This window comes from Heteronotia binoei, chromosome 5 (assembly GCF_032191835.1).
Source record: "Heteronotia binoei isolate CCM8104 ecotype False Entrance Well chromosome 5, APGP_CSIRO_Hbin_v1, whole genome shotgun sequence".
In the NCBI taxonomy this organism is placed as follows: Eukaryota; Metazoa; Chordata; class Lepidosauria; order Squamata; family Gekkonidae; genus Heteronotia; species Heteronotia binoei.
The window spans coordinates 167614744-167636328 of NC_083227.1; the positions used below are offsets into that span (position 1 = coordinate 167614744).

General features: G+C 43.6%; 1 protein-coding gene across 4 annotated transcripts in view; it reads right to left on the reverse strand.

The window, feature by feature from the left end:
* CACNA1A (calcium voltage-gated channel subunit alpha1 A) overlaps nucleotides 1-21585 on the reverse strand; it is a 599049-nt gene that overhangs the window by 201787 nt on the left and 375677 nt on the right. For all 4 annotated transcript variants that reach the window (XM_060240686.1, XM_060240689.1, XM_060240688.1 and 1 more), the window contains exons 9-17: nucleotides 15860-15963; nucleotides 15483-15598; nucleotides 7128-7184; nucleotides 5945-6034; nucleotides 4938-5147; nucleotides 2489-2601; nucleotides 1633-1745; nucleotides 842-973; nucleotides 134-206 (exon numbers count right to left, since the gene is read on the reverse strand). In XM_060240686.1, coding sequence (XP_060096669.1) covers nucleotides 134-206; nucleotides 842-973; nucleotides 1633-1745; nucleotides 2489-2601; nucleotides 4938-5147; nucleotides 5945-6034; nucleotides 7128-7184; nucleotides 15483-15598; nucleotides 15860-15963 — 1008 coding nt within the window. The remainder of the gene's footprint in view (nucleotides 1-133; nucleotides 207-841; nucleotides 974-1632; nucleotides 1746-2488; nucleotides 2602-4937; nucleotides 5148-5944; nucleotides 6035-7127; nucleotides 7185-15482; nucleotides 15599-15859; nucleotides 15964-21585) is intronic.

The window sequence follows — 21585 nt, forward strand, 5'->3', positions numbered from 1 at the left end:
CTCATTAGATAACCCAGCCACAGACGTATGGCAACTTTACATGAGTTCCATGTGGAGGACAGAAAGAGGTCTTAAGCTGAACAAGGATAGGGTCTAGATCTACCAAGCAGGCTCCTTCCCACCCCCACCATACCTGGAATACTGTCATTATTGCTGCTGGGAAAGTGTCAAAGTTGGTTGGAGGGGTCCCTTGATCAAAATTGAACCTGCACAGGGGAAACAATTCAACATGAACATAAATGTTATACAGAACTACTTTAACTTCATTTCTACCCTGCAGCTCTCAAGAACACCTAGCTTCCCTACTACAGGTACTGAAGATACTAGAAGGGAGGGTGGTCGTCTGAGTGTGGTTGTGCGTGTATGTGTGGCACGTGTGCATGAAGAGATCACAGCTTTCCATGTCCAGCAGAAACACTGTTGCTATTAGTAGAAATCCTAGTTTATAACTCCAAGGGTTCAAGACAGAACAGGACAGAAATACTAGCTTCTTGGATATCTATGTGGCTTCTTTGGTTTAAAAATTGTCATCAGGGCCCTCTAGGAAACAGGCAGAGATCTTGGGTGAGGTGGCGGGGAAAATTCTACATTCCTCTGCAAAAGATTCGAACAAGGAGCATCTGTTAACTTCAGCCTTGGCATTTCCTAAAATGTGATGAGCCCGTTTTCAGGAAGGGTGGGATAGAAATGCAAAGTAATAAAATACATAATAATAAATAAAATAAATTATTTCTGCTTTAATACAAGTGTAATTATGACTACAGAAATGTCCCAGATAAGGTGTCAGACAAAGGATGCAACAAAGAAGACTATAATCACCCAAAGAGCTGCAATTACTTACTGGCCCCCAAAGAGCTGCATTCCCAAGAGGGCAAAGACGACTATGAAGAGGAAGAGGAGGAAAAGGAGGCTGATGATGGACTTCATGGAGTTCAGCAGAGATACAACTAGGTTCCTTAGGGAAGCCCAGTACCTGCCAAGGGAATCCACATGTGAGCTAGATAGGAGAGCCTCATCTCCAAGGACAACACATCACACTCATTTCAGGGGAAGCAAAACGGGAGAGAGTTCTGGCCTCGCATGGTCAGGATGCAAGACAATAGCTTCATTTTACAAGCAATGTCTGTATATAATGCACAATATGAAAATGACAGACACACAGTTCGAAGTCGTAGCCAACTCATATGGCCATTAAGGCCGCTTTCACATGGCCATTTGGCTCTCAAACATCCACATACTGATTTCCCTGCACTTCCCCTGCCCCAATCATCTGTGCCTGCCACGCCCCCTCACTGCACTGCTAGAAAGCTATAGCCATATGTCAATTACCAATCCAGGGGGAAAAGTCAGAACTGGGGGGTTATGGAATGGCAGCCACAAGGAACTGCAGCAGAGAATATGATGTTGATGTAGATGGGACCAGGAAAAAATGTGCACTTTCCCATCCATGTGGCATTTACCCTTCTCTGACTATCTTTCAAGAATACCCATAGCAAAGTGAGTTTAGGGAAGATCACAATAAAGCAAGGGAAAAGACAAAAGGTACATGGATGTTGTTGTGCCATGTGGAAGCTCTCCAAAAACCCATTGCACTTCCAAACAATCATGCGGAGGTTACCTAAGAAAACTTACTTTGTGACTTTGAAAATGCGCAGTAACCTGAGAGCTCGTAAGACGCTGATACCAAAGGAGGTGCCAGGCTTCACCACAGCCCAGATCACCTCAAAGATGCTCCCAATAATAACCTGCCCAAAAACAGAGCATGAATTTAATGTCAGACATTTGATACTGTATTGTTCTCAACTGCAACACATCCTCTAGAATCCTAATCATCTGGCAACTCTTAACTTCTACTCAGAAGCATACTGTAAACATACACATATCTCCATTCATCACATTCCATCGCTCTCTACACAATTAAATTCTAAAACTCCAAGGCAAAAAGCTCAAAAAATAAACGAGGTACAGAAAAGTCATGCCTTTGGTTATGCCCGTGAGCTTTAAAAAAGATATACAAATTGAAATCACATTCTTGATCATTTCTTGTCTTGGCCTCCCAAACTTCCCAATACAAGAATACATCTAATACGTAACTACTTCATGATTGCATGATGCCATCTCCAATGACACAGATAACCAGAGCAGAAGATGGTTTTGATTAATCAAGTTTAAAAAGTTAAATTAGCAACCAAACAGCTGGTTTGGCCCAACTGGAGTAAGTATCCTATGCGTGAGGAACTGTCAGCATTATATTTGCTTAGCTCCATAAGTAAGACAGGATTGGCTGTCCTAGGGGAAGACTTCCTGTTGTAAGGGCATGGAATACTACACAACATCTGGGGCATAGATACTAATTAGAGCTTGCCTGCTGGTTGACCTGCTCAGTGGCTAGCCATCTAGAATATACAGATGAGTACATGGTCTACTGGAGTGGCTCTGATAATAGTGCAGGCAGTTACAGAAGCCCAAGCGTGTTGGACAGACTTACAGCACAGTCGAAGCAGTTGAAGGATGAGTGAAAGTAAGGCCGCGTTCCGAGCCCATACATTTTTATAAACATTTCGGACATAAAGAGCCCTAAGAAAATGAATTCTGCATAGTCTGGAACAAAAAAGAGAGAGAGAGAAAGGGGAGGGCAAGGTGACAGGCATTGGATCAGAACCATGTTTTTCTACCTCACCAAGATATCCCTCCTTTGTTTTCTGCCTCACAGAAAACCATCCCTCTCCTAACCCTCCAGGAATCCCTTTCGTAACCTTCCCCAACTGAAATTAATTAACGTACATCACATTGTATTGTCTATGTTTAGGTGCTTGAAAAAGCGCTCACAGCCCAAAGCCATATAAGAGTCCCTTGGCAAAGGGACATTTATGCTGCTCTAAATGATGAAGGGTAGCTTAGGACAGGATTTCCCTGCACCACAACATCCTTGGATTGAGTTTCAATGAACTCCGTCACAAGAGCAACAGTAATCTGCCCCAGCAATAAGTGCTGAGTACAGGAAGAGATTCCCACCAAATTTATGATACTTATTTTAACCCAGTGTAGGAAAGGATACATGAATACAGGGGACACAGTGATCCAACAACGGCCCTCCTACCTGAGCCCAAAGCAGAACCCAAGACAAGAATCATTCAGCTTCATGGCATAATGCTTAGAAGACTTGATAGCTTGGTGTTTTCTTTTTAAGGCTTGCAAGCCAAGTGAAAATGAGACTGTTTCTACTCTGTAGATTCTTTGGGTGTATATGCACTTCATACTTTCATCAGTTTAATAAAACTGTCATTAATTTCTTTAAAAAGAATTCTGGAAATTACTGTTTGGTGAGGGTGCTGAGAATTCATTGTTAGCAAGAGCTAGCTCACCACAAGAACTGCAGTTGCCAGGCTTCCATTTGGACAGACAGACAGACAGACTGACTGACTGACTGACTGACTGACTGTCTGTCTGTCTGTCTGTCTGTCTGTCTGTCTCTCTATCTATCTATCTATCTATCTATCTATCTATCTATCTATCTATCTATCTATCTATCTATCTATCTATCTATCTATCTATCTATCTATCTATCTATCTATCTATCTATCCATCTATCCAAGATTTCAGGTTTTCACGGCTGGTAACATCATTAGGGTTTGTAGAATCTTTTGGGATCAAGTGCCGTGTTCTACTGGAGAAAGTTTTCCTTCCAGACGTTTCGTTCTCAGCTGCGGAGAACATCTCCAGTAGAACACGGCACTTGATCCTGAAAGATTCTACAAACCCTATCTATCTATCTATCTATCTATCTATCTATCTATCTATCTATCTATCTATCTATCTATCTATCTATCTATCTATCTATCTATCTATCTATCTATCTATCTATCTATCTATCTATCTATCATTTCAATGACAACACAACCAGCTTAAGTCTGTGTAGGACTGCCAGACCCCACCTTGTGGGCATCGCCTGCCCCAAGCTGGCATCTCCCACTACCACTCAGAGTGGTGGCAGGAGAAAAATTATTTCTTTTAGAAAAAAAAATGGTCATCAGTTTCCCCCAGAAGTGATAGAACAAAGTTTGAATCCAGTGGCAAATTTAAGACCAACAAAGTTTAATTCTGGGTACCACAGAAGTTATTTCAGTCCTCTTTAGGAATTGCTGAAAACTCAATGTTTTTGCCATTGAGTTTTGGCCAATTCATAAGGTCATGCTGTCACCCAACATTCCCAATGCCCCAGTCTTCCACTGGTTTCCAGGCTGGGCCTGGCAACTCTGTGATGCAAGTACGCCTTATTTTTTCCTCCTCGTTTAGAGTTAAGGGAAGGATACAATAATCGACATATGCAATCCTGGCTGTTTTAACTACAATCCCTAAACTTTTGTTGCAAGTCAGACACAAGTTCCCCTGAATCCTATCTGTGAGACTCTGTTCAGTAAACACTAGCCACCATTGTGAAAGAAGATGAAAACTATAAATGGAAAACAATGGGAAGATATGTCATTGAAAAGGGAAAGCAAGGGAAAAATGAAAAATTCATAAATCTGAATTAGAGAAAAACAAATAATGTATCTTGTGACATTCAATGGGATAGAATAAAAAGGCAAGCATATGATCAAAAGACACCTTCTGAATAAAAAGGCCGTGTGAGTATATAAAAGGTTTCTTTCAAATCAACATAAACAAGTAGCCTAGAGTTGGAAGCTAATTCTAGTTATTTACAGTTGTCAGTGTTTAACAGAGATCTTTACTAGTCATATGAAACTCTATTTAATGGGCTATGCTACAAAATCAGAAAAGGGGGAAGGGGCACGGAGTTTCTGTGGTAAAACTGAAAGCGTTTCCATGATTTGTTCAACTCAGGGATACTAGTTAAATGATTATAAGGGTCCCTCTCTCCAGCCCTTCAAGTCTACAATTCTGTTTAATAAAGGTACATGGGCTACGGCACTCACAGAGGAAGTCAGATAGCCAATCTGGCTGTTTGTAGTGTACTATAGCAACACACAAAGTGTTGAGAGCTACCAGACTGAGGACTGTCCAGTAAAAGGCCTGAGTTTTGACCATTCGGCGGATATAGAAACGCAACCTCCGCTCCTTTTTGTGAAAGAAAGTGGCGTTTTCCAGCTTGGCACTTCTGATGCTGGCTCGAGCGAAGGGTGAACCTGCCAAGAAAGGGAAGTTGTTAGGAGCAGGAGGCCTTTACTGTAGGACAATGCCAGACTTAACGTTGCCAACCTCCAGGTGCCGCCTGGAGTTACCCCAGAATTACAATTGACTTACAGATGACCAAGGTCAGTTCCCCTGGAGAAAATGGCTGCTTTGGAGGGTGGACTGTGTGGCATTATATCCTGCTGAGGTCCTTCCCCTTCCCAAATCCCCAGGCTCCACCCCCAAAATCTCCAGGTATTTCCCAACCCAGAGCTGGCAACCCTAGCCAGACTGGCTCAGCCCTATTGTCCACCCAACATAGTATCCATCTTCGACAATGCCGGCATCTGCAGTCTCATATCCTGCACTAGGCAGAGGCATGGCAAAATTCATCTCAAGCAAGGTCTCATTTGGACTCTCAAAATGCAGAAACAGACTTAAGCTGTACAGAGAAAAGTGGCCTCGTCACCATTCAGAGGATGCAGTATGATTAGCTATATACCAGCTCTGAAGGGCATCGATACAGACCAAAAGAACACCTATAGCGCATTAAAAGAGACTTCATAGTTCCACAGGTTCCAAAGATACTACAAAGATTGGAGACATGCTGACAGTGCATTTTGGGGTAGTTTGCAGCCCTTGCAATTGCTGTCTTGGAAACAGGAATGGCAGTGAGCATAGCAACTGCATCCTGTTAGAAAGTTCAGCACTGGAAGGTCTCTATCAGAACTGCAGCACCTGCATGTGCACAAGCCCAGAATTTTTGTGCTCCACAAGGAAACCCCTGCCCCCCAAGGCCCATCTGACCTACCCACTGAGGAGATGTCAGCCAGTGGGTCATCTGCTTCCTCTGGGTTCAGCAGGTCCGTCTTGCTTTTCTTGATTGTGGCCCTCCGAAGCGCTCCAACAATAAGAACATGGCAAGCGAAAAAGACATTATCCTCCAGGTCCCATGAGCAGCCCCTTTACATCAAAGGTAATTCACTCAGCTAGACTAACAGGCATTCTCTGCAACCTAGAGTTAAACTAAACATGATGATATCTAAGTCCATCACTCTATCTATTGTTCGAACTCTTAAAAGACCTCTCTGCTATCATTGTTCCCTGTGAGTATGGGTCAGAATTTCCACACTATTTTTCTATATACAACATTTAGCATGCAATCTAGACAAGAGCATGAACCAATGAATCACGATTTGCGAATGAATTGGGGCAATTTATGGTTCGTTCTGAACCAGTATGGACCTTGGTGCTTCATTTGGTTCATTTTTGCAGTTCGTTTTTCCAGACAGCCTGGTGCTGATTTAATACATTCCAAGCAACGATGGTGGTGGACCTCTGTAAACTCTAGAAACACTCATAGTGATTTGATTGGCAGTTCCAGAAGCCAATCATGGAGCTCTCATAAGAACATAAGAGAAGCCATGTTGGATCAGGCCAATGGCCCACCCAGTCCAATACTCTGTTACACAGTAGCAAAAAACCCAAGTGCCATTCTGCATTCTGCAGTACAAAGAGTTGTTGTGAGAGATGGAGCTGAGCTTTCCTAGGGGCACCTGCTTCGGGGGGCTATAACTCAAACATTCCAAATCCAATCTTTGCCAGACTTGGAGGGTGGGTGGAGGACAGCCTGCTGAAGACTCACAGTGGGTTTTACATTTTCCGAACCAAATGAACCAATGAAACATGCACTAGGTCAGAAATCAAACAAATCATGAAATGAAACAAACTATTTCCCTCAATTTGTGCCCATCCCCAGTGCAATCCTACACACATTTAGTAAGGAGTAAGTCCCAAAGAATTCAGTGGGACTTGCTTCTGAGGATATAGGTTGAGGATTACAATGTTAAACTCATAGGCAAAGGCCACATTCCTCTCTGTTTAAATATAGTTATTATAGCTCAGACCTACCTATCAATAGGAATGTGAGACTTCAACTACAAATGCTATACCTATTCTCTCATATGACATATGTATGGAAGATTGCAGCTTACCATCGAAGGGGTGACGAGGTTCTCCTTCTATGTCATCTTCAGCCAGAATCACTTCTTCTATGAGAAAGGTAACTGAAATTAAGCTGAGCTTTGGCATGAAGCTAGGTGAGACACATTGGTAAAATATTCTTAATTGGGTATAAAATGAAGAATATTTGCTACGGATCAAAGGAATCAACATTTCAGCTAGTTAAAAGACAGGCTGTAGTTGACTCCGGGAAGACCCAACACCATGACTGTTTAATGCAGGGGTGTCAAACTTATTTGTTACGAGGGCCGGATCTGACATAAATGAGACCTTGTTGGGCCAGGCCATGTGTGTACCTATTTAAGATTAGGTAGCAGAGATATAAACTTTATAAAGGACACAAACAAACACAATTAAAGATTTTTTTTTAAAAAAAGACATGCTTAAAATATTAGAACTTATTGGTCTTAAAGGTGCTTTCTTTGTCTGTCTCCCATGGGATCCAGGGAACTGGGCAAAGGAAGTCTGGCTCTTTCCTTCCTTCCCCAGGGGACCAGGAGTGGGAGGAGTCTCAGCCAACAGAAGGAAGAGAGGCTTGGTTCAGTAGCTCTGCTGTGCAACTGAGAGAGCCCGGCAAAGCAAGCTCTGACCTCCCCTTCCTCCCCAAGGTAGGAGCCTCAGCCAATGGAGAAAATAGAGGCTTTGCTCTGCAGCTCCTGTGCGATTGAGCAAGCCTTGCAAAGCAAGCTGTTATGCAAAAGGAAGCAAAAGAAAGGGAGAAGGAAGCAGATGACAGCCAGTTGCTCGGGGGCTTGATAGGAGACCTCAGGGGCCCTGATTTGGCCCTCCAGCTGCATGTTTGACACCCCTGGTTTAATAGCTGGCTATTCTCCCAAAGGTTGTTAAATAATAATAATATTATAATAATGGTACTTAATGAGAATTTAATTTTTCATTTTGTAAGTTACTTCTTGGCCTGTTTTTTAAAGTTGAAAAGCTACTAAAAACTCAAATGTCTAAAATTATGTCTTCTTTTATGCTGATGTTTATATTGGTTGCTGTTTTAAAACACTGATGATGTATATAACCACTGATGTTTTAGTTTACTGAAATATTGTAGTCATATTTTTGTCAAGCATGCGATTTTCAAAAGAATGAGACAAGTGGATACAAAACTACATTTATTGCTAAATCGAGATGTTCTCTTGGTTCAGGACCTTGAGAGTGATACCAAAGATACATTGATACACTTCTTTTAAGACCTACTTCAAAGGATTCTCATGGGAGGGCGTAAAGAATGCCAGCTAGTGCATAAACTATCATAAACGTCAACGTTCCCACTACGTTATCAGTATCTCGTCCTTGCTTTCCCAGATGGCTTACACTCCCATGTAGGAATGTGTTACTTCTTCTCCTCTCACTACTAGTTTCGTTTCTCACTATTCTATTATCCCAAGCAATAAAGCAAGAGGGGGGGAGGGAAAGAATAACAGAACCAAGCCGCACTGACTCTCCATGATGTTTCACAGACCAGTTTCAAAGAGAGCCATAAAACCATAGATCACCATTGAGTTTTTACCATGCTTGACATACTGCCCCCCCTCTTTATTCAACATCGGGGTTTATGTAGAAACGCTTTGTAAAATTTGGTGATTAACTCAGGGGCCAATACATTCTGCTCTGCCACCCATTCATTTTGACTGGCAGGGAAGTGTTTCCACTTGATCAAATAATACAACACTCCACGTTTAATTTTTGCATCTAAAATTTCTTGCACTTCATGATGACTCTGATTCTCAAACTGGATAGGTTGTGGAGCTGGTGGTCGAGGATGCCAAGGGGTACCACCCGGGTCTCTGCGCAGAAGACTGCAATGAAAGACAGGGTGTATTTTACTAAACAGTTTGGGTAATTCCAGTTCCACAGTCACTTTGTTGATTACCCGCTTGATTTTAAACGGCCCTAAAAACCGATAAGCCAGTTTCTTGGAAGGCTGATTCAGTGGTAAGTTTTTGGTCAATACGAACACTGTATCCCCCACCGTGAAGTCCCACACTGGAACGTGTGATTTGTCATACTGTTTTTATAAGCTTCCTTGGCCGCTTCCAAGTTTTCCTGTATGTGAGTCCAACTCTTCCCTAATTTTCCCTACCATTGTTCAAAAGTTGTGGGGTCTCTAGGCCCCTCTCCCCCTGGTAACAACAGGACGGGCTTGCCCTCGTACCCATTCACTATTTGGAAAGGTGAAGCCTTGGTTGAGCTGTGAACACTATTGTTATACCCATACAGCGAACGGCAGCAGATCCACCCAGTTGGATTGTTGGTGATTCACATAACACCATAAATACTGCTCTAGAAGCGCATTCACTCGTTCCATCTGGCCATCCGTTTTGGGATGGTAAGCTGAGCTCAAGCCCTGTTCTATACCCATCAATTTGCAAAACTCCCGCCAAAAGTTGGCAACGAATTGCGGGCTGCGGTCACTAATTATCTTATCTGGGAACGAGTGGATTTTCACAATGTGATGAAAAAACAGGTACGCCAGTTTTTTGGCCGTAGGCAGTTGTGCACATGGAATGAAATGCGCTTGCTTTGAAAAGGTGTCCACTACTACCAGAATTATGGTCTTCCCTCGCGAGATGGGCAATTCTACTATAAAGTCCATGGACACTACGGACCAGGGATGCGTTGCCGTTTCCAAAGGTTTTAATAGACCGTGAGGCTTCCCCCACTCCTTTTGGCCATTAGGCATACGGTCGGATATATCCTTTTCCATAGAGGGCCACTAGAATTGTCTATTGATCAAATGTAATGTCTTCACGTACCCAAAATGCCCTGCCAGTTTATTGGAATGGCAGAATTGTAAGACCTCCACGCGGAGGCTCTTAGGAACATATAATTTACCATCCTTGTACCAGAACCCATCCTCTCCTTTCTGCACTTCACCCGGCTGATCTTCTCCCTCGTTTTCAGTTTCTGTGGCCAGCTGCTTCCTTCCCCACTTCTCTGTATGAAGGTTCTGCTTAGACCTGGCTCGGGTAGTTACCATGCCGGCCACCTGGGTGGGAGAGATCAGAGAGTCTACTACCTCCTCCCTTTGACTATTGTGCTGGGGAAGTCGTGAAAGGGCGTCTGCCAAAAAGTTTTTAGTTCCTGGGATGTGTTTCAGACTGAAATCGAATTTCAAAAAGAACCCCGCCCACTGAATCTGCTTTTCAGTGAGCTTACAGCGACCTGTAAGTGCTTCCAAATTCTTGTGATCGGTCCAAATTTCAAATGGTAGTTTGTCACCTTCTAGCCATGATCTCCAGGTCTTTAGCACGTAAGTTACTGCAAATGCCTCCTTATCCCATACAGACCAGTTTCGTTGCTCATGGGAAAATTTTTTGGAAATGTAAGCACAGGGTTTCAATTGCCCCTCCTCATCCTTTTGCACGAGGATGGCTCCTACCGCGATGTCGGAGGCGTCGCATTGAACAATGAAGGGTTTTAGTTCATTGGGGTGACTCAGGACGGGCTCACTTGTGAATAGTCTTTTAGGTTTTGTGAACGCCTCCTGACACCTAGGCGTCCAGTTCAATTTCGCCCCCAGTTTTTTGGCGTCAGGACCCCTCCCTTTGGTTTTCAACAGTTCAGTAAAGGGTAACATCGTTTGGGCGAACCCCTGAATGAAAGAACGGTAAAAATTGGCAAATGCAAGGAATGTTTGGAGCTGTCTACGTGTCCTCGAGGGAGCCCAATCTAATACAACTTGGACCTTACTCAGTTCCATGGCCAATCCTTTCCCAGACACCCTGAAACCCAAGTAATTGAGTTTGGTCCGGTGAAACTCACATTTAGACAATTTAGCATACAGTTTGTGCTTTTGCAACGTCTAAGGACCTCTTGCACCAGTTTCATGTGTGATTTGAGATCCTCTGAATAGACAATGATGTCATCCAGGTACACCACCACCCCCTTATACAAATACTCTCTCAGCACTTCATTTATAAAGTTCATAAAGACTCCTGGGGCCCCTTGGAGGCCAACTGGTATTCAAATTGTACCATGGGGGTATTGAAAGTTGTTTTCCATTCGGCCCCCTTTTTAATGAGTACTCTGAAGTATGCATTTGGTAAAAATCTTCCCTTCCGACACCGTACTGAGTAAGTCTTTGATGAGGGGTATCGGGTAGGCATTAGAGGTTGAAATCCCATTAATCCCGTGAAAGACAGTACATAGTCTGAGCAAGCCATCCTTCTTTTTCCGAAAGAGAACGGGGGCTGCATGGGGGGCCGTAGCAGGCCATATGAAGCCCCTTTTCAGGTTTTTATCCAGAAATTTGTGTAGTTCCATCTTTTCGGCCCACCCCATCGAGTACAGCTTTGCTTTCAGTAAGGTCTGCCCCGGAATCAATTCAATAGCACAGTCTGTCTCTCTATGGGAAGGAAGTTCATCTGCTCCCTGCGCACTGAACACCCCCCGTAAGTCCCGATACACTTTGGGGATCGCTTGGACTTCCTCCAGCGTTAGGCAAACCTTTTCATTCCAGGGCGGGGGGTTAGGTCCCCACTCTCTTTTCTGCTGATGGGTTTGACATTTCGCATCAGTCAATTCTATTGTCTGATCTCCCCATCAGATGTCTGGCTCATGCTTCGCTAACTAACCCACCCCCAACACCACATCATATGAGGAGGAGGAGGCTATCACGAAGGCCTCTTGGTCCCAATGATATTCAATGACCACAGGGACCAACTGAGTTTCCAAAATACAAGGTTCCCCCTTCATCACCGACCCGTCCATCTGTTCAAATTGAATAGGATGAGGCAAGGAAGCTGTGGGGAGTCCCAGAGCGTCCACCAATTTAGGGGTGATTATGTCCCTCGTACACACTGAGTAAATCATGGCCTTCACATGGATAAACCGTCTAAGTTTGCAGTTTAGCAAAGTCAATGGAACAAAAAATAATGACCCTGTTATTCTCACCCTGAGCGGTGCCGGTGATTCTGCGACCTGCTGGTTGGCACCATTTAGAGCAGTTCAATCTCGTTTCCCGCCGGCTTGTCCTCCCAGGACTTCTCACTCAGCTCGTCAATGATGATGGTCTCCTCCTCCAGGAACGAACTCGCCACTGCATTGCTCTTCGCCGCATCCTTAGGGTGGCTGGTCGACTTCTTCGCGTCGGGGTGCTTGTCTTTGTAGCAGCCGACGCCGGTCGTGGGGGATTGGGACAGTTGACAGCCAGGTGGTTGGGGTCCCCACAGCGAAAGCATTTGTGGGCTGATGGGGGGGTTTCCCACTCCTCCCCCCACCTGGGTCTTCTTTGCCTCTGTTTTCACCCCAGCTTTCTGCTCGCGGCCTCCATTACCGCTCTGCTGCTGGCATTCTAAGGCCACTCTTTTCATGTTGGTCTCTACTTCGCCAGCCAGTTGTATCCACCCTATTAGGGTGGTCGGCCTCACTTGCTGCAGGGCCTGATCCACTACACTTGTGTTCAGCCCTTTGGTGAAATGCTCAATCTTCATCAGCTCGCTCCATCCCCTCACCTTAGCTGCGTTGGAGCAGAACTCGGCTGCGTACTCGTGGATCGACTTAGATCCTTGCTGGATGTCCCTTAGGGTGGCCAGTGCATGGGGCTCCTGCAGGGGATCTTCATACTGGGTCAGTAACGCTTGGAGGAAGGTGGCAATGTCGCCCAGCTCCAGGCTCATTGCCTCGTACAAGCTCACGTACCAGCGCTTAGCTGCCCCCTTTAGCTTTGACCTGAGGTAATCGACCCTGCTGAATTCATCTGGGAAGGTGTTCCCCCAGTAGTGCATGTAGCTGTTAGCTTGGATGGTGAAGTATTCCACTTCTTCTGGGTCCCCATCAAAAGTGGCTTCCAACTCTCTTCCTCGCCACCCTTCTCGGGGAAGAGGCGCCCCCGTTGGTTGCGCCCTGGGCGGGATCACTGAGGGTCTAGCCGCAGGTGGTTGCAGGATTCTTCTTGGGTCTATCAGTCTCAGGTTATGATCGACCTGCTTACTGAATTCTTTGGCCATGAGGGTGGCCGTCGCTTGCATCTCGTCCCACAACCCCTTGGCGATCCCTTTGACCTCTTTCCTCACCATCAAGCGGAACTCTTGGGGCACTTCAACTTCTTCTTCCCCATGACCCGACGGTTCTTGGGGTCCTTCCGCCTCCAACAGGGGGGCTTTGGCTTCCGTGCGTGCTACAGCAGCGGTGCCACACTCCTCCCTGGGCTCGCCTGCCTCATCAGTCCCTGTGGTCATTCTCACCCGACACATGTGCCTGGTCAAGATGGCATCTCTGCGCACTGGAGCCTCATCCATCGTGGTGGTAGACGTGCGCGGTTGCCACTGACAGGGGGTGACCGAGAGTTGTTGGATGTGGAGGGGTGAGCCTCTCCCAGAGACTATCCGGGCGTCCAGCATGTGCCATGGTGGTGTTGGTGCTCTCGCCCCTTCTTCAGGTTCTAGAAGTTCACTGCTCTCTGGAATCTTTTCAGCCATCCAGTTACAAAGTTGCCAGGGCCGTTAAACTTCTTCTAGGATCACTCTCAAAATGTCAAGCATGCGATTTTCAAAAGAACGAGTCAAGTGGATACAAAACTACGTTTATTGCTAAATCGAGATGCTCTCTTGGTTCAGGACCTTGAGAGTGATACCAAAGATACATTGATACACTTCTTTTAAGACCTACTTCAAAGGATTCTCACGGGAGGGCGTAAGGAATGCCAGCTAGCGCACAAACTATCATAAATGTCTACATTCCCAGTATGTTATCAGTATTTTGTCCTTGCTTTCCCAGATGGCCTACACTCCCATGTAGGAACGTATGGGAAGGTGTTACTTCTCCTCCTCTCACTATTAGTTTCGTTTCTCACTATTCTATTATCCCAAGCAATAAAGCAAGAGGGGGGAAGGGAAAGAATAACAGAACCAAGCCACACTGACTCTCCTTGATGTTTCACAGACCAGTTTCAAAGAGAGCCATAAAACCATAGATCACCATTGAGTTTTTACCATGCTTGACAATTTCTTCTTTTTCAAATGTACTATTTGTTGTTTTACTTATGTTGTTAGCTACTTCAGGTAAATTCTGGAAAATGAGGGATATGCATTTTAAAAACTAAATATAAATAACAGCCAGGTGGCCAAAATTACCCCACTCGAAAACAATGAGTGACAAATAAAAACCTGATGCATGGAAGACTTGTTTTCTGTGGTGGTCTTGTTGCTATTGCAACATACACATTACAGAAATTTTCCTTAAACTCACTTACTACAACTACTAGTAGAGAGATCCAAGTGGGCAGCCATATTGGTCTGAAGCTGTAGAACTACTTTGTTCTACAACTACTACTGCTACAACTATTATTATAATAATACATCAGTCATGCATATATAAATTGAGAGGTGGCTTCAAACACCATAAACTGAACCAGATGCAAGGCAAGTGGCAATGGAACTACTACAGGAACCAGTTTCCTGGTTTGTCCCTGGAAGTGGCAAGGTCAGAGTCAAATTCTGTGCTATCTTTTGCTAGGCAAAAGGTGTTTATATTTTGTACACTGACATTACTCTTCTTCCCAGTTGGGTTGCACTGTATACATGTAATCTGCCTTTTCCTGGATCTGTCATGCAGAGCAATCAGGATTCAATGTAATTTGTGCATGCATCTTGTAAAACAAACAAACAAACAAACAAACAAACAAATAGATGAACTGAATGTTCAGTTCTGAGGTTCATCTAGACTTTTACAGTTTTTACAGTTTAATTAAGCAAAATTAAACCCATGGAAGTTCATGGACTTAAGGAGGATGCAACGCTGCTTTAGGACTGTGTTTCTATGTCATGCATTTTCTGTTCACTTTTGTTAATTTATTAAGTAAAAGCTGAGCTCAGTACATTATCTAAGAGTCCATCAGTGATAAAAGGTGCTGAAAATTGGGTGTTTGTTCACATAAGAAAATCTAAACATTTCTCAAATCAAATGTTTCCATTTTTTAAAAAAAATGCATTTATTTCCTCTTTGTTTTTGTACACACAAGAGTATTTTTCTGAAATCAAATGCTTGGTTGATAGAAGTGTAGCCAAATTATTTTTTCAATTTAAAAAAAAATGTATTTAATCAATCTTCAAACAAAATCATTATAATCCCATGGAGGAAAAAACAAACCTTTCAAATGTCACCTTCAGTTGGATCCTAAGAGCTGAAAACTTTTAATGAAACAATTAAAACCATGGTGCTTATTTAACAAAAGCCACACTCCGGGAAACAAAAGAACACCCGTCCCTTTTCCAAACGGTGCTCTACTCAACTTGACAGTGAAATAAACAGTTCTGGAAAAAGAAGGGAAGTGCAGCAAAGAGGACACAAAGGAGAGGCAAAGAAAGAGCACTCACCCGCTTTGGAAATCCACTCCATATAGCCATTGAGTTCCCGTTCAATCTGTTGCTGCCTTCTCAGCTTCAAAAACGCGCGTCGGTTCTCCACTCGCTCTCTTTCTTTGGCAAACTCCCTGCAGACAGAGGTAGGACAGTTGACTTGGCCTTATCGCAAGGAGGTACAGAAATGGTATATGGGCAGAATAAAATAAAAAACCTGGATTGAACGAAGGAATATATCCAGGAGTCAGCATTCCCAGTTGTCATTAAACTTCACTTGCTTTGCAGGGCTCAGAATAGCAATAACATGCCTAGCTATAAGCCATGGCCTTATCAAACAAAACCACTGGCAGTGAGGAGTCTTTACCTAGGGCATGTGTGGTACATTTACTTACCCAGAAAGCACCCCCAGCACAAGGTTGAGCATAAAAAAGGATCCAATGATGATGAGGGGGATGAAGTACAACCAGTTCCAAGCATTCCCTGAGGCATCGTTGCTCTGCAGAAGGGAGAGAGGGAGGGGGTTTAAAATGTTGGGAAGCTCACCTCAGGAAACCATGAACATACTCACGACAGGCTTCAACAAAAAATGACAACCAAAAGTTTGGGAGCTAGCTTCACAGCCTGCTAACACACCAACATGGACTTGGACAATATAGCCAACTTGAGAATCAGCCAGCCAACCTAATAACCAACCTGCCTGCTTCCAGTTCTCCGCCACCTTAATAAAATATGGGCTCTACAACGTGGGATGAGCCATCTGTTCTTTGGCTGTCCCTGACTTAAAAATGCCAGAGTAACCTCCAGCCTATAAACCAAATTTGTAATGAGAACAATTGATCTTCGTGCCTTCTGAGTTTATTTATTTACTTTCCATTTATATCCCGCCCATTCCAAACGGACTCAGGGTGGCTAATTCAAAGTTCTCAAAATAGTTGGGACCACGGGAACCTCAGCATATATGAGGTCCTCTATGGCAGTCATCCTTACTGTTACTGGGTCAAGCAAAGAGGAAGAATCAATAGCAATTCAAAATACCTGTATTTATGCACTTCTTCAAGAAAGTGCTTTGAAGAAATTAGTAGTAGAAAAAGTATACCGAAAGCAAATGTTTTAAAAACAAGCAAGAGCTAGAGAAGAAATACCAAGGCAACAGAAGGCATTTTGTGAGTCCTGAAAATGCTGTGACCCTTTGGGCCCAACAGGATTAGCACTATCTGTTGCACCAATGTAAAGACATGTAGGATCTCTCTCATTGTCACAGCGCTGGAATGCATATCTGAGAAAAGTTGATGCAGCTAATGAAGAATGTCTCTGTAGCAGTTTAATGTGAATTCTGAATTATTATTTTTTTAATACCAGTCCCACTAAAAGCTTTTTTTTAGTAGTTGTTGTGGGTTGTACACATGACTGGGAGAACACAGAGTCAGCAGAGTTTCTTGTGCACCCCAACGTACAACTCCCAAGATTAAGAAGAGTTTGAAATGATTTAACGTGAGTAGGTAGGAGGAAGAAAAGGAGAAAAACTAAAGCAGGCACTCTTCACAGAGAAAGGAAGAAACAACTGTATACTTTTTTTTTAGCATGGAAAGATGCATAAAGAAATACATAGAATATCTTGAATGACTGCAAAAGAGACAGAGCAGACCCCACAACTGCTCTGGAAAACTGTGCCATGAAGATTCTGAACTTAGTTCTGTAGAGATTCTTTGACAATGCTGAGATTATTTTTAGAGCCAAAGATGTATGATTGTTTCAGAGGGCAGCCATATTGGTCTGTGGCAGAACAGCTAGATTCAAGTCCGGTAGTAGCTCAGAGACCAAGCGGATTTTTTTCACTGGGAGTGTGTGAACTTTTGAGAGTCAAAACTTGCTTTGACAGATGCTGTGTGAGAGAGCAGCAAGATGTAAATCACTACAATTTCTTCAGACTTCCAAAAATGGAAACAAATAGCCAAGAATCAAAAGGTCCTCTTGAGCCTCATAAGTTGCTTAGGCTTTGTGTAAGAGGAACAGCTTGGAGACTGTTCCATTTTAGATGTTTATCATGGCGTATAAAACATAGGCTATTCAGAGCTTTTATTTTAATTATAACATTTAATCAATCAATTAAAACATTTCCTTTTATTTCAATTTTATCTAGTCAATAATGGGTTGGATCTTGTGATCCATCATTGGAAGGCACTAAGAGTTGTGGACTTTCATGGCTTCCCCTCCCAAAAGGAGCTCTTTCTAATCCTTGGAAAGTTAATTTCTGGGATCATGTAAAAGATCCATGTGGCCATGCAAATTTGGAGGATGCAGTGGGGAGGAGAAAGGAGACAGAATTGCTCTTTGTGCCTCTTCTGTCAGCAGAGTTCTGCTATTTACCCATGTGCCTATGACTCCATGTGCAGGGGTGGAATTCTAGCAGGAGCTACTTTGAGTATTAGGCCACACACCCCTGATGTAGCCAATCTTCCAAGAGCTTACAAAAAGAGCCTTGTAAGCTCTTGGAGGATTTTGGCTACATCAGGTGTGTGTGGCCTAATATGCAAAGGAGCTCCTGCTAGAATGCCACCCCTGTGACCCCAGGAATAAACTTCTCCAGGACTGGAAAGGGCTGATGGCAGGGAGAGGGGAAACTGAGGGACATCCATGGTACTTGTGCTAGATCCAACCCAATTATGATCTTTAGACAAAACAGTGCCAAGTGGTTAAGTGCGCGGACTCTTATCTGGGAGAACCGGGTTTGATTCCCCACTCCTCCACTTGCACCTGCTGAGATGGCCTTGGGTCAGCCATAGCTCTGGCAGAGGTTGTCTTTGAAAGGGCAGCTGCTGTGAGAGCCCTCTCCAGCCCCACCCACCTCACAGAGTGTCTGTTGTGGGGGAGGAAGGTAAAGGAGATTGTGAGCTGCCCTGAGACTCTTCGGAGTGGAGGGCGGGATATAAATCCAATATCTTCTATCTTCAAACTAGGTTCTTGTATAGATTTTCCCAGCTCTGATACTTAACTGTAGAGCCTAAGAATTCAAACTGGGATTGCATACACATAAACCACATGCTTCAACACTGATGTTGGATGCTGGATAGTAAGGCTATAGCTCAGTAGTAGAATGCATACTTTTATGCAGAAGGTCCCAGGTTCAATCCTTGGCCTGAAGCCCTTGAGAGATGCTGCAAATCAGAATAGAATACAGGGCTAGATCAACCAATCAGCTGACCTAGCATAAACCGATTTGTATGCCAAGACACCCTCAAGAATATTTTTGGATTATAGGTCAGCAGATCTAATCCCATACATTTTATGAATATCTAAAAGGCTTTCAAAACAGACTTGGTGAGATAGAAAACTGGTACTCCTCTTGTGCATCTGAGCAACCTCCTGTCAGGATCCATGTCTCCTGTCATGTTTTATTTTACTTTCTGAGTGATTTGCATACAACATAACTGTCACTGTCTTACTATGTGGCATATTGTGTACTTCTATTGGAATGGTTATTGTCCAAGGTTATTTTGTCTCTCACAGTGAGGCCATTAGGGGCTGACTGGGAATGCAGGGCCTCCTTTCTTTACACAATCTTTAGGCAGAGGCTGGGAGATAAGGGGATGAGTTCACTGTGAATTGTTTCATGAATAGTTACGTCTTTGAAGTTCGGGGGGGAGGGAGTCCGTGCTTTTCTGAAATTATTTAATGCTGTCTGTAAGTTTCATTTTTACTTCTGGCAAGACATCTGCATGGACAAGTCTGAACTAGTAACATATCAAAAAAGCTCCATAAGCAGTAGCCTATTTGAGTGTTACTTGGCAAAACCTTACATTTCCTTCACATCACAATTTAACTAGTGATCTATAAGACATGGACATAGATTGAGGATTTGGTCTGATATCTCAAATGTCCACTCATGCTTTAGGTAATACTTCCTCCACAATGTTGGTAGCAGAACTCAGAAGACCCATCTTTTTTGTTCTAATTCTTAACACACAATGCTGACCAGAATTTTTGATTTAGAATATATCTTCTCTAATAAGCTCTCTTAGAGCCAAATATAGAAATGAGACTTTCTGGCCCTTTCTCTTTGCTCTCTGCTCTATGTACTGGTATTAAATGCTAGTCACAATACTCCAGCCTTGCTTTGTGTATGCAGATACTTCTCAAGTACAGAACAGATTTCTCTCCTCTGTTTCCTGAAAGCCAACATTAGTAGCAGGTCAAAGGTTTGCCCCAAGGAATGTGCTAATGGAACTACCCCTTTTGTGAAGCCTGGCTACTCAGCAGTCGCTGGAGGAGATTTTATATAGATTGCCAGATATGTGAGCCACTAACAATGCCTTGCTCCCATTTCTCTCTGCTAAATATAGGCTGAAGAACAAAGAGTGTTTGCAATGTGGCATCTGGTGAGCCCAAGTCTTAAGGAGGGTACTAAAGTGCTAAGTGACTTTAAGTGGGCATAAAGGTCTTTGTTCCCATTTGAGTGGCATGTATATCTGACTACATCCTTCCTACAAAAGCAGGAATTACAGCTTATCCCATTAGTGGAAGAATAACCCAAATTTCATATGGCCAAGGACCGACCTACCTGAGGGTCCGTCTCTCCCCATATGAGCCCTAGAGAGCACTGAGGTCAGTAGGCAAAAACAGACTGAATATCCCTGGGCCAAAAGAAGTTAAACTTCAAAGCACCCGCACTTGGGCCTTTTCAGCCGCGGCCCCACAACTCTGGAACCAGCTCCCAGAGGAGGTGCGGGCCCTGCGGAGCTTAGACCAGTTCCGCAGGGCCTGCAAGACCGCCCTCTTCAAACAGGCGTTCACCAATGACTGAGCTAATGTTTACTGCTAAATTAATAATGTTTACCGCCAATGTTAGTTTTAGGAATGTTTTGATTATTGATTGATTGGTTTTAATGTGAACTTAATGTTTTATTATTGTACTGTTTCACTTTTAAATGTTGTTAGCCGCCCTGAGCCTGCTCCGGCGGGGGAGGGCGGGATACAAATAAAATTTTACATTACATTACATTACATAAACCTCCAGTTATCTTTAGCTGAATAAGCGATCATTGGCACAATAATCTGCTCTCACCTGTGTTCAGTCTCATTCATTTTAATTTTCCTCCACTTGCTTTTCAACGGTCTACTTAGCCATTTTATTGTTCAAAGTTCCTCAGTAAACCCTGGGAGAAGAGAGGGTGATCGGAAGCAACAGAGTATACCCCAGGTCATCTTTGCATTTCACAGGTCAACTCGAACTGAAACAGCAGTGTCACCTTTGCTGATGAGAAAAATCTCCAAGAGTTGTCAATAAAGCCTCTGGACGTACTAGGATCTTTTGGCGAACCATCATCCCTGACCCCCCACCTTTAAGGAGATTCTGATTGAGAGTCTAAATCTCACCAGGTAATGGTAGCCCTGACAAGGCAGGCTAAAAAATTCCTCATAATCAAGCCGCACACTTTATATCAAACCTATGATGCACATAAGGACCAGCCTCGTAAATGATTCCAATTAATAACACAATAGGATGTGGACTGCAGAAATCTGAACAGAGCTGAAAGTGTAAACATGATATATTAAACAATGTAGAGATCTCACAGCAGGATCATCCAGGCGTAAATGAGAGCCAGTTTGGCGTAGTGGTTAAGTGTGTGCAGACTCTTATCTGGGAGAACCGGGTTTGATTCCCCACTCCTCCACTTGCAGCTGCTGGAATGGCCTTGGGTCAGCCATAGCTATCGTAGGAGTTGTCCTTGAAAGGGCAGCTGCTGTAAGAGCTTATTCAGTTCCACCTGCTTCTCAGGGTGTCTATTGTGGGGGGAGGGGAAGATACAGGAGATTATAAGTTGCTCTGAGTCTCTGATTCAGAGAGACGGGCAGGGTATAAATCTGCAGTCTTCTTCTTCTGTCTAATGATTTTAAGTGAAATTATTGCATCTATGAGTCAAACCTACATTAAAGAATAAGTAACATATATGTTACAGCTAGGAGAAGCCCTAAATTAAGATAGAATAATGTGACAAGAAAAAGCACATGATGGCACTCAAACCTTTTTGGACAGAAACTAGTTTTCTTTTTCAAGAGGCTGGAAATAAAAAGTGTGCTGGTTACTTATCTAGGGCACCTTCCAAATCTAGCACAAAGG